At 48.5% G+C, this 11,956-nt stretch overlaps 1 protein-coding gene across 1 annotated transcript; it reads right to left on the bottom strand.

Moving 5' to 3' along the window:
• Positions 1-2,725: 2,725 nt before the first annotated feature.
• LOC308675243 (RNA-binding protein 14-like) lies at positions 2,726-10,635 on the bottom strand. Its single transcript, XM_081340354.1, has 3 exons — positions 10,029-10,635; positions 4,798-6,055; positions 2,726-3,651 (listed from the first exon to the last, which is right to left on the bottom strand). The coding sequence occupies exons 1-3, from the start codon at positions 10,375-10,377 to the stop codon at positions 3,429-3,431; spliced, it is 1,830 nt and encodes a 609-aa protein (XP_081196480.1). The 5' UTR covers positions 10,378-10,635; the 3' UTR covers positions 2,726-3,428.
• Between the last annotated feature and the right edge of the window lie 1,321 nt (positions 10,636-11,956).

Below are 11,956 nucleotides of genomic sequence, written 5' to 3' on the forward strand. Positions count from 1 at the left end.
ACTGTTAGCACAGGGTTCAGTGGAGTTGTGAAACCCTCCCCCCCAAAAAAAAAGTCTGAGGCAGGTAATTTAGTTAGCTATGCTAAAAGTGGCCTGTGCATTTCTGTAAGGAACTCCACAGCTGGGATGCTTGTACCCTAAGAGGAACTGAAACACAACAGATATACACATGCACACTCAACAAAAGGTGAATTATTGTCAGAAAATTTCCCAAGACAAAGACGATGAATCCATGCCACCGTAAGCCACAGGCTTCGTAGTTTTATAGCACCATAAGGAGACAAAAGGAAACGTCTCCTTTAACTTGAAACCGACATCCCTGCTAGAATACCCAAACTGGCTAAAAAGGACACCTTTTCCTACTTCTCACCTGCAGGTTTATGCCTTATTTCTTCTGGAGGATTCCTCTGCTGTCGAGCGATATGCCCAGGAATTCATGGACGAAGAATCGGAGCATCCTTGTGGATCAACAGTTAATTTTGTCTTTTTGAGCTCCATTCGGAAGGAATTGGGGCTAATACAATGAGCAGCACTAAAAAGGACTGATTTAACAATCACATCGTGGGTTGTTGAAATTAAAGCAAGTCACAAATGTGTTTCTGGCTAGTTGGCCTATGCGACCAATGAGTTTTGTTTTTTTTTAAGACTTAAAAGAGGCTATATGGGCAGTCCTTGACTTACAACAGTTGATTTAGTGACCGAAGTTACAATGACACTGAAAAAAATGACCTAGGACGGTTGCACCATTCCCTGGTCACGTGATCAAAATCCAGACATTTGCCAACTGGTTCATGTTTTTGCCTTTTGTGACTTTCTGACAAGCAACATCAATGGGGAAGCCAGATTTACTTAACCGTGTTACACGATCACTTAATAACTGGCCAGGTTGTAAAATGGAGCAAAATTCACTTAAAATGTCTTGCTTGGCAACAAAAATTTGGGGCTCAATTGAGGTCCTAAGTCGAGGACTGCCTGTACTCTCACGTCTCGTAGATCAGGCAGAAATGGCCCAACCTCTCTTAACTCCCAGTAGCAAATTAAAAAAAGGAAAAAAAAACCAAGACACAGTTAAATAGTTATTAACATTAACTGACTTTTAAGCAGGGATGAAATGACAGGATCCATATTACAATGCCGTAAGAATCCATGAAAATCTTGCCAAGAAACAATACCGGCTAAGTTGAATGTTAACAAAAAATTCAAATTTAAAGTGCCAGGACCAAGTTCCTTATCCAAGGACCTTGCATTATTTGAATGTCGGGATGCTGCAGTGCGCAAGGCCTTTCCCTTTAAATTTAACATTTTATTGCTCAAATGTCACTTGTTGTCCAATGCAGTCTTTCATAATGGAGAAAGACAGAACAACTGTGTTGAAAGGAAAACTAAGTTCTTTTAACTGGGAGTAATAAATCATCATCAGTGTCCTTGAGCACCTACTGACCCAAACTCCTGTTTTGATTTGTTCTTCTATTGTAACAGGAACCAGTTCCTTTAATCTTCAACGGCGCTTGGAATCCTGGGGTGGCTCTTGTTGAGGCTGAATTAAGTGACATTCATGGATGTGACAAGACTACAAATCTATGGCCAGCTGATTTTGAAAAATGTGTACTAGAAACCCGCCTATTAAACCATGGCTAAATAAGCCACGGTCTAGCACAAGGAACATACCAAGCATGGTTTGGGGGGGGAAAAGCCACCCTCTCCACTTCCTCAGTCAGTTGCCAGGAATCACAACAGCTATTCCAAGCCTTCCAGGGTCACACCCCCATGCTTCTTTCCCCCTATATTGAGAACTCGCCTGCGTGGAGATCAAATGGGACAGAAGGAAAATGGTGATTTATCTCCATTTACATGCAACTACAGGCAATCCTCGACTTGCAACAGTTCGTTTAGTGACTGCTCAAAGTTACAAGGACACAAAAAAAGTAACTTATGACCGTTTTTCACCTTATGACAGTTGCAAGATCCCCAGGGTCACGTGATCAAACGTCAGATGCTTGGCAACTGACTCGTATTTATGATGGTTGCAGGGCCCCCAAGTCACAGGATCCCCTTTGCAGCCTTCTGGACAGGCAGTCCATGGGGAAGGCAGTCACTTGAACAACTGTGCTACTCACTTAACAACTGCAGCGATTCGCTTAGCGAATGTGGCAAGTAGCTGTGAAAGGGGGCAAGACTCCCTTAACAAATGTCTCGCTTAGCAACATAAATTTTGGGCACCACTGCCTGTACTGTGTTTAACAGAAGGCTTAGCCACTGCGATTTGTCTTTTAATGCCATAGGTGCAACGAGTTCCTCACGCATTAAAGGGTAACCCCGGTTCTATTAATGCTAGCTTTGAGCAGGAGAGTTGGATCTAAGGAATTCAAATGGGTTTGACACACCTGGTCTGCACCCACCCACGCTGAAGGCAGACTGCCCACTTCCAGGACCCCTTGGCAGAATCAGTCTTCCACAGGACCCTTTCACCGCACTCGTTCCCAGACTAAGCCCCTGCCAGCAATTCTGGATCACTGACGTCTTTACCCGCAGTCCGTATGGGGAAAATGGCTGGGAATGATTAGGAGCCACACAGGATAAAACCTCCAGTGGGACAAAACTGGGCAAGGCTGGTTTTATACACGTACCGATGAAAAGGGGGGGGGAGGAAAGGATGAATGAATGGCTACTTGTGCACGTACGCAAACATACACCAAAATCATAACACAAACTGGGTGGTCTAAAATGTCTGTCAGCCCATTTTATTTACAGGAATACCAAAAACAAAACAAAAAAAGTATCTAAACTCACTTCTAACATGAGGGTTACCTGCACAGCATAGACTGTCATAAATCAAGGAAGGAAGCCGTTACATAAAAGCAACTGGGCTGATTAGAAAAGGTGATTCTCTCGTTAAAATGAAGGTGACCAGGTGGATTTTTTTTCCCCTCTCTCATTGGCGTGATCTCGAGAAAGGCCAGACCGAGGAAACTTTAAGTGGACGTTCTTTGTGCGAAACAACCAACCCCCCCACACATACACCGTACTTTGATTTTAAGAGGTCCAGGGTGCACCAACGTACGAGGCTACTGAGGCTGAGCAGAGTGCCCTAACAGTACGTTTAAGGGAATCACTCAAAAGGATTTCCCCCCCCCCAGAAAATCGTTCACCTTGGGGCAGCGTATAGGACTCACCTCGCTGTTTAAGGTAAATAGCACAGCCTTTACATGGCGTAAGGAAGAACAAAAAGAAAAGAAAAGAAAAGAAAAGAAAGGTTAAGAACTAAAGCGGCCTAGGGGCGCCCATGATCGAGAAATGTCAGGTCTAAAAGGATTATTTTGAAATCAAACTGCTCCCTAAGGACGCAGCCGCTGGGATTATGCTCTACAGGTTACAACGGCGGAGGCCACGGCAACGAGAGTCCCACCCCAGAAGGCGGGGCATTTCGTCTAGAGACGGCGCTGGTAACTAGCATGCAGCTGCAGTTGTGCGTTACGCAAGTAGTCGCCATAGGCACCTGCGTAACGGGCATCAGACTGCATGTCGGGAAGGCGGCGATAATCCAGTTGAGCCTTTGTGGGCGAATGGCGGTACGCATGGGGGGAGTCGGATAAACGGCGGAAATCAGAGAAGTCAGATAAACGGCGGTCATCTGAGAGATCGGAACTGTACCTGGTTAAGAGAAGAGACATTTGGTAAATTAAATGTAAAAAAAAAAAGAGGCTCGTGGTAGACGCCATCAAATATGTGCTGTGACAAGGGTACCCCTCCACCCAAACCTGGCAATAGGAGAGCAATAAGTGTGAGTGGGAGCACAGACAGAAACCTTTTAGAAGAATTCAAAGGAGATCCACCCCCCCCCCACTTGCTATCTGACAAGAATTGGAGTTATTTTGTGTCTTGGATGATGCCGAGAAATTTCTCAGCGGCTTAGTTAAGCTATACCTTAAAAAAAAAAAAAGGCACCGTGAAGCTCCTCCAGACTTGACGAGACTACAGTCCAGAAATTCAATTCCAGGAAGAGGCGTTAAGGATCCTGACTTGCATTAAGGCCAACTTTTGGAACTGGCGGGAAAAATTCCCCCATTAGTAACCTGACCAGGGAAACACAGGTTTGCTCAAGGATTCAGTAATGGTTTATCTCATGTTCCGCCTTCAAATTCTACCCGATTATATAACCACTTACAATTTCAGGCTGCTGGATGTTGAATGTGGCTCAAAATATAGGGCACGGTGAGCAGGGGATTTTTATTTATTTTTACCCCAAGTTGACTGGAAACACTGGTCTCTTTGGATAGGGAAAGAGTCAAATACAGCCCTTCAGTACCTTTGTACTGAAGCTGAGTTAAAGAGCCTTAAAAGTGCCTCGCTTCACTTTCATACGATAGGGTGGATTCATGAAGCAGAGCCAATGTACCTTCCACCAAGTTGCCAAGGTGTTTTTGGTAATTACAGTATCTCTTCCTTCTTACATGAATGTATTTATCATATGCAGACTGGGAGAGAGGTAAAGTACGAGTGTGGCTATCTTTTGCTCACTTTCCCCTTTAACAGAAAAAGCACAGAAAAGGGCTGGAAGATCAGCTGAGAGGGGGAAAAAAGTATAAAGGAAGAACCATTGAAGCAAAAGGCCAGCAAGCTCCATTCCCAACCCCTTCCCCTTTACAGGCACACACCCCCAATTCCAAGGATTTGAAAGAAACCTGCCGCCTGCTAGGAAGTGCAGAATGAAGCCTCGTTTTGAGTCCCTCTGAAGTACAGAGAGCTCCTTGGACAGAACGCGGGAGGGATGTGCAAAGCGTTATCAAAGCTGCATACCTCTTGTTCATGACAGCTGCTTTTCGGTAGAGATCCTCGCGGCTGCCACGCGGTGGGGAGAGACGGGTCCGTTCATACAGCGGGTGGAGAACGGCAGTTTCTGCCTGGGACATTCCCGCATAGGAAGCTGCCTGTTGACCGGTCTGAGCCAGCCCATTGTACGCTGAAGCCTGAGACCTATAGCCTGCTGCCACGGGGGCCGCCGCAGACTGTTGGACTGCGTAGGCTGCGGGCAACGAAGCAGACAGCTGCGTTTTGTAAGCGGCCGCCGCAGCTGCAGCATCTTGCATGCTGTAAGCAGCTGCCAGATTGGCTGCCGACTGGGTCCCGTAAGCCGATGAAATCGCGGATGACGCCTGAGCCCCGTAGGATGCAGCATGGCCAACGGCGGGCTGGACTCCGTAGGAAGCGGGCTGGGCTGAGAGCGTGTGAGCTGCGTACAAGGCCGACTGGTTGGCTGCCGTCTGGGCTCCATAAGAGGCGGAGAGGGCCGTTGCTTGGGCCCCATAGGAAGCCGCGTAGGAGGCAGCGGTCTGGGCCCCGTAAGCAGCAGCGTACGTCGTGGAGGGCTGGGCTTCGTAAGTGGCAACTTGGGAAGCAGCGGCCTGGGTTCCGTAGGCTTGAGTATTATAGGATGTTAATGCTGCGGCGGCGGCAGCAGCAGCTGCTGTTGTTTGAGAATTGGAGGGTCCCATGGCAACAGAGGACTGGGCTCTGTATGCATTTGCCAGCATGGCCGAGGGCTGGGCTCTGTACATGGCTGCCTGCCCAGTGGTAGGCTGAGGCCTATAGGCCATCCCAAGGGATGCTGCAGGCTGGTCTCTGTAGGAAGCTTGCTGGCCAGTCATGGGAAGGGCGTAGCCCGCTCTTGTGGGCGAGCGCCTTAGGGGGCTCCGGTCCCTTCGGAAGAAAGAAGGGGAGATCTGCCTGGCTTGGCCATTCGAGTCGAATTTGGTTAAATTGTTATTGTTCATCCGCTGCTGGTAATCGTAGTCAAGTGAAGAGTAAGCTGGATTGGCCATTGGGAAGGCAAGGTTACCGGACCTGACGCCATCGTTCCTGGTCTGCATGTTCTCTAAAGTCGGTATTTTGTTCTTTTCATCTCCGCCAAACTGGCCAATGTATCCTGCAATCCCCCTCTTGTGAGCTTTATTAGAAAGCTCCACATTAATCCTTTTGCCTTTGATTTCTCTTCCGTTAAGGTGTTCAATGGCGGTCCTAGCATCCTCGTCTTTCTCCATGTGCACGAACGCATAGTCTGATAAAGCAGCAGACAGAAGGTTATCAATAAGGAACACATGACATTTCATTACGGGAAACCATTCCTATTGGGAGATGCCTTGGATACAGAGAAAGGCTTTAACCTGCCGTGTATCCACTGGGAAGCAGCCTCTGTCTGCGACAGCGGGCGGCTTTGCCATTCTAACAGCTACAAGGAACAACAAAGAGGCCACGGGCACCTAGCAAGGCACAAGATCCTGAACGCTGCTTTAAACACCTTCCGCCTTAGCACCGGGCTTCCCCTCTCGCTCACTAACGCTTTTAGTGTCTGAAGGATCTGCTTAGCTGATTCACAAAAAAGGAGGATTAATTCCCAGGAGACCACCATGCAGAAGACAGAACAGGTTTGATGATTATTATTTACTCCAGAGGGCAAAACTAGATCTGGGCTCAGGCAAACATTAGGAGGAACTTCCCATGAGAACTGTTTAGAAGAACAGGCTGGCTCGTGAGGAGCTGCCTCTTGCTCTCTGGAAGCCAAGCATCAGAGACTGCCCTGGACAGGGAATGGGATTAAGTAATCTCACAGGTTTTCCCCCCCAAAAAACAGTTATCCCCATGGTGCTGTAACTTTTTACTTCACCATTATAATCCTGAATAAAAGACTCCGAATGCTATCAGCGTGTTATCCCCAGCCAAAAATGGAGACCACTCAGAACGCAGAATAGGGTTGGAAGGGAGTTGCACGGAAAATGTACGAGTAACAGCTTTTAATACTAGGTTGGGACTTTTGGTTTTTTTTAGAAACACTTTAAAATAGCGTACTTAGTATTGTGCTAAAAAAAAGCTTTAAAAAATGAAATGATCTTCTAAGATAAAACCAGTGGCCTAATTTGGACAACGCATAGTAAATTTATACTTTTATATGGCTTTAATCAGTAGAATAATACACAGCTTCGATGAAAATGAATTTCACTTAACAATAGAAGTTGTGAGGTGATGGTTATCTTTCTACAGTGCGTCTTTCCCACTAAAGGTTATGCAGGTTAAGAACACACACAAGCATCTCCTACACTTCACATCAGGTGCAGAACATGGGTTAAGACTTTTCCCTTCTAAATTCACATTGGTGATTATATAGTCAAGATTATCAAAGGTCTCAGGAACAACTTATCAAAATTTCTTTCTGCTTCTCCAAGTTAGTGCAAACCAGAAAGCAACTAGCAGTGGGAACTGATGGCTTTAAACTCTGAACATTTTTTATTAAACAAAATACCCGACTATCCATTAATCAGAAACTATGGGAAAATCAAGGTATAAATTGTTGGGTAGCAAGAAGCAACTTTGTTGGGGAATAGCATGATGGCCACAGATGGATATAAACCTACATCTGCAATACTGAGAACCATCTGATAGGAGCTGAAAAGGCAGTTGCCTCTGATCATTGTTCTGTACTATGTGCTATGTCACATTTGCTGAATTATTTTATACTTGGGTTGGTTCACTGATGAATCATGCTGGATTTCCCAAAATTATAATTTCCCTCTTTTTCTACAAGAGAAAATCAATCCAAGCCTAACTGTAGAGAATTTCTAGAATAAGGACTAAGCCAGACTGTGCCAAAGTTGGATAACGTTGCAAACTATCACCAAATGTCCATTCTGTTTAAACAAAATAGAACTACAGGACAGAAATCAGACCAAAAAATGTAAAACTATTTGAGTAAACCCCAAACCTGGAGACAGATTACTCTCCTTATTCAGAAATAACAAAGGGGCTCTAATCACATGGTTGACAACTAGGAATAGTGGAGGTTTTCTTGGGTCAATGTTCAAAGATAAAAGCTTCTTCCCCCTGGAAACTGAAGACCATTTATGTTCTTATTCTTTAGCCTCCAGGAAAAACTTGCCTGAGTAACTAGACCTATTGGTTGTTAACATTGAAAAGCCACAGGAATCCAATAGCCACAGGATAAGGCAAGCCCCATATTCAAAAAGTCATAGAATCACAGGGCTAGAAGGGACCTTGGAGGTCTTCTATCAATGACTACTAGCACAGACTATCAATCCATGCTTTCATAGCCTCCCATTCAGACTGCTTGCATTACAAGTAGGAAAAGCAGTTATCACAAAAATAACAAGATTTTTTTTACTAGGCACAAGCTTTGCTCTTCCTTTTGGCCACAGGTACAAAAACATCTAGGCCCCTATCTCCAACCACCCAACCTCTTTGAAGTCTTTTGACTTACAACCTTTTGTTTAGCAACCATTTGAAGTTACGACGGCACTGAAAGGTTACTTGTGACTGGACCTTGCCCTTCCGCCTGTTGTAGTATCCCATGTGATTTTGCTTGTGCGATAACCTTGGGCGCTTGGCAATCAGCATGTATTTACAATGGTTGCAGCATCCCGGGGTCCCATGATTGCCTTTGCGAGTTTTGGGCAAGCGAACTCAAAGGAGAAATCTGGTTTCACGCAACCACGTTAATTGACTTAAAAACTGCAGTGATTCACAACAGTGGCAAAAAAAGATGGAAAAAAGATGTACGGACTACAGTAGTATATCCAACCTCTACAATGGGATTCTTGGAAGAACCAAACAGAATAAATATTTGTCTGGCTTCAAGATGGAGGGGAAGAACAAAGGTCCAAATACATCAAGCCACTACACCACCACCAGGTTCCTGTTCTTAATATTTTACTGAAATGCCCCCCCCCCAAGGCAAGGAGGGGCAGAGAGCTTCACCTTCCCTCTCCCCCCAACCCTTCTGGATATCGCAGCCATCAGTAACAGAAGTACACCATGATTAAAGCACCTGGCTAGAAACCAGGAGACGATGAGTTCTAGTCTCGCCAGCTGGGTGACTTTGGGCCAGTATCTCTCTCTCAGCGCAACCCACCATACAAGGTTGTTGCGGTGGGGAAAATGAAGCGGAGAAAGATGTGTTAAGATATGTTCGCTTTGAGTGATTTGTCCAAATAATAAAGGCAATATACAAAAAAAAAACAATCTGGCCAAGACTGGAGGCCTTATCTCCCCCCACCCAGGAATTCAGACTAATAAAATAAACACCAGCTGATGGAAGACGGGCCTATCGGTCCCTACTGGGCCGTGCCCGCTCTTGGCCGAAATGCCTCCGCTTGCCCACCGCAAGGGCACCCACAGGAAGAGAGGTCCACAGCGCTGCGCTCCGTCGTTGGCGCCACTCGGAAACCGGGGCCCGATCTCTCCCACCCACCCCCTTTTCAAAGCCCCCCTCCCTCCCCAGCCCTTTCCGTAGTGTGTGGCGGCGCCCGAGCCCAAGGAATAAAGGGCGGCCCGTCGCTCGTCTTTGCAAACCACCGCCGCCGGCGGGTACCGTTCGGGTCAGCGTCGGAGCTGTCGCAAGAACTAATGAACAGGTGAAAAGGGGGGAGGAAACAGAGCAATGAGAATTCAAACAACACCCCCAACCCTGGAATCCGATCCGCTAAGCCCGCCTCCCCAAAACCCCCCTACCCTCCGCTATAGGTAGTCCTCGACTTACAACCATTGGTTTAGTGACCATTAGGCCCTGGGGGAAAAAGGAACTGGGGATCGGGTTTTTTCACCCCACCCCCACGGCCTCCCCCGAGGCCACGTGATCAAAATTCAAACCGTTTGGCCGTTGGGGGTGTCCCGGGGAGGTCACGTGACCCCTCTCTCTTTTTTTTTTTTTTTGCTACCTTCCTACCAAGCAAACTTCCAGGGGGGGGGAGAGAGAGAAGATGCCGGATCCGCTTAACAACCTTAAGAGCTGCGACGGATCGCTTAAAGACGGTGGCAAGACTGGTCCTAAAACGGGGCGAGATTCACTCCGTTGCGCCGCTTAGCAGTGGGAATTTTTTTGGGATGGGGTGGGGGGGGTGGGGTGGCGCGTCGTAAGTCGAGGACTACCTGCACTCAGGCGAGCTCAGCGCGGGAGCGGAGCCTCCCCGTCCAGAGGCAGCCTATCTGCCCGAACGGAAGGCGCCGTTTTCCCAGGCCGCTACCTTTCACGATGTCGCACTCGATGACGGGCCCGAACTCCTGGAAGAGGACGCGCAGCTCGCCGCTGGTGCAGGCGGCCGAGACGTTGCCGACGAAGATCTTGACGGTGTGGGTGGGCCGCGGGCGGGAGAACTCGACGACGACGCGGTGGCAGTGCAGGAGGTGCCCGTTCAGCTTCTGGATGGCCCGCTCGGCCGCCGCCTCGTCGCGCAGGTGCACGAAGGCGAACTGCTTCATGAGGGCCACCTTCACCACCTCGCCCGGCACGGCCGCCTCGAAGAGGTCGCGCAGCTCCACCTGCGACGCCTCCTCGGGCACGTTGCCCACGAACACCTTCACGCCCGGCTGCATCGGATCCGGCGGCCCCGAGGAGAACCGGAGGAGAAAAGGAGAAGGCAGCCAGACGAGACCGCCCCACAAAATGGCGCCCGCGAGAGCGACGCGGTTTCTGAGGGGGGCGGGAAAGCTTGGAACGCCTCAATGCGCCTGCGCGAAGCCCGGACACGCCCCCCCCTCTCGTTCTCGGGGCGCGAGCTCTCGCCCGGCTCGAGACAAGGCTGCTCCCAAGCATGCGCGGTAGCCGCGCTTCTTTGAGGAGGACGTAACCCCTCGCCCGGCTCGGGACAAGGCTGCTCCGGAGCATGCGCAGTAGCCCCGCTCCTTTGGGGAAGACGTAACCCCAGCGCCCCGCTCGAGACAAGGCTGCTCCCGAGCATGCGCGGTAGCCCCGCTCCTTTGGGGAAGACGTAACCCCAGCGCCCCGCCTCTCGCCCAGCTCGAGACAGACTGGTCCGGAGCATGCGCGGTAGCCCCGCACCTTTGGAGAGGACGTAACCCCAGCGCCCCGCCTTTCGCTCTCGCCCAGCTCGAGACGAGGCTGCTCCGGAGCATGCGTAGTAGCCCGCTCCTTTGGAGAGGACGTTAACCCCAGCTCTGGGTTGATGTTTGCCTACACATACAGCGAGCTGCGGAAAGCACGTGGCCCTAAACGCGAAAGGAGGGTGGATTTCCCTACGCATGGATATTGGGGTTCCTTAAGGGTAATGAAGACCCTTCAAGTTGCGCCGCTCTTGGGGAATAGCTCTATGTGACGGTGCACTGAAAGTCAACGCCTCTTTCGCCAGGTCTCGGACTGCGCTTGCGCAATTGGGACGCTTCGCCTCCAGATTTCCATAGATATAAAAGTATAGAAGATTGCTTTTATATGTAGGTGTGACTTTTGAGACTCTTCCTCCCCCTATGGGTTGGAAGTGACAGCTGCATAAACAATGGAAACAAATTCGAATTGATGATTGGACTCTAGCAGCTCCTCTTTGATGCACCTTGTAATTTTTATTTTTTTTTTTTTTAATTCCATTTATATCCCGCCCTTCTCCGAAGACTCAGGGCGGCTTACAAGCTTAGCAGTAGCCTTCATTCTATGTATATGCCTGCTTATTAGGGCTTTCACACACCCCACAAGCGGCATTATTACAAAGTCAGCTTAATTGCCCCCAACAATCTGGGTCCTCATTTTACCTAACTCGGAAGGATGGAAGGCTGAGTCAACCTTGAGCCTGGTGGGACTCGAACCTGCACTAATGGCAGGCAGCTGGTGTTACTTAAGGAGGCATTAGCCCACTGCTCCACCAAGGCTCTTTCCTGAACCTTTCTGGTTTCCCCTACAGCTGCCTATCCGAAAAGGTTTCTTGGCAACTTTACGATATATATATGTACTTCTGGGAGTTGAAGTCCAGGCCTCTTAAAGTTGCCACGTTTGAAAAACGGCTGGTTGAAGACATGCAGCTAGCTTTCAAAAAAAAAAAAATCACGCACAAAATAGGTAGCATTCCCCACAGAATTTCAGAAAACCGATATACATCACAAAAAAAGAGAGAGGTCCGTCTTGCCGACAAGGAATGCATTGAACCAGAAGAGATACAGCAGCTGG

The sequence above is a fragment of the Vipera berus genome (genome assembly GCF_964194415.1).
Source record: "Vipera berus genome assembly, chromosome: 16".
Lineage (NCBI taxonomy): Eukaryota > Metazoa > Chordata > Lepidosauria > Squamata > Viperidae > Vipera > Vipera berus.

Bases quoted from the DNA above. Each gene is read 5' to 3' on its own strand.
- LOC308675243 (XM_081340354.1), bottom strand. From the start codon at position 10,377: ATGCAGCCGGGCGTGAAGGTGTTCGTGGGCAACGTGCCCGAGGAGGCG. The intron at 6,056-10,028 runs GTAGCGGCCTGG...CTGCTTTATCAG, and splicing joins CGAGTGCGACATCGTGAAAG to ACTATGCGTTCGTGCACATG. The intron at 3,652-4,797 runs GTATGCAGCTTT...TCTCTTAACCAG, and splicing joins GCAGCTGTCATGAACAAGAG to GTACAGTTCCGATCTCTCAG.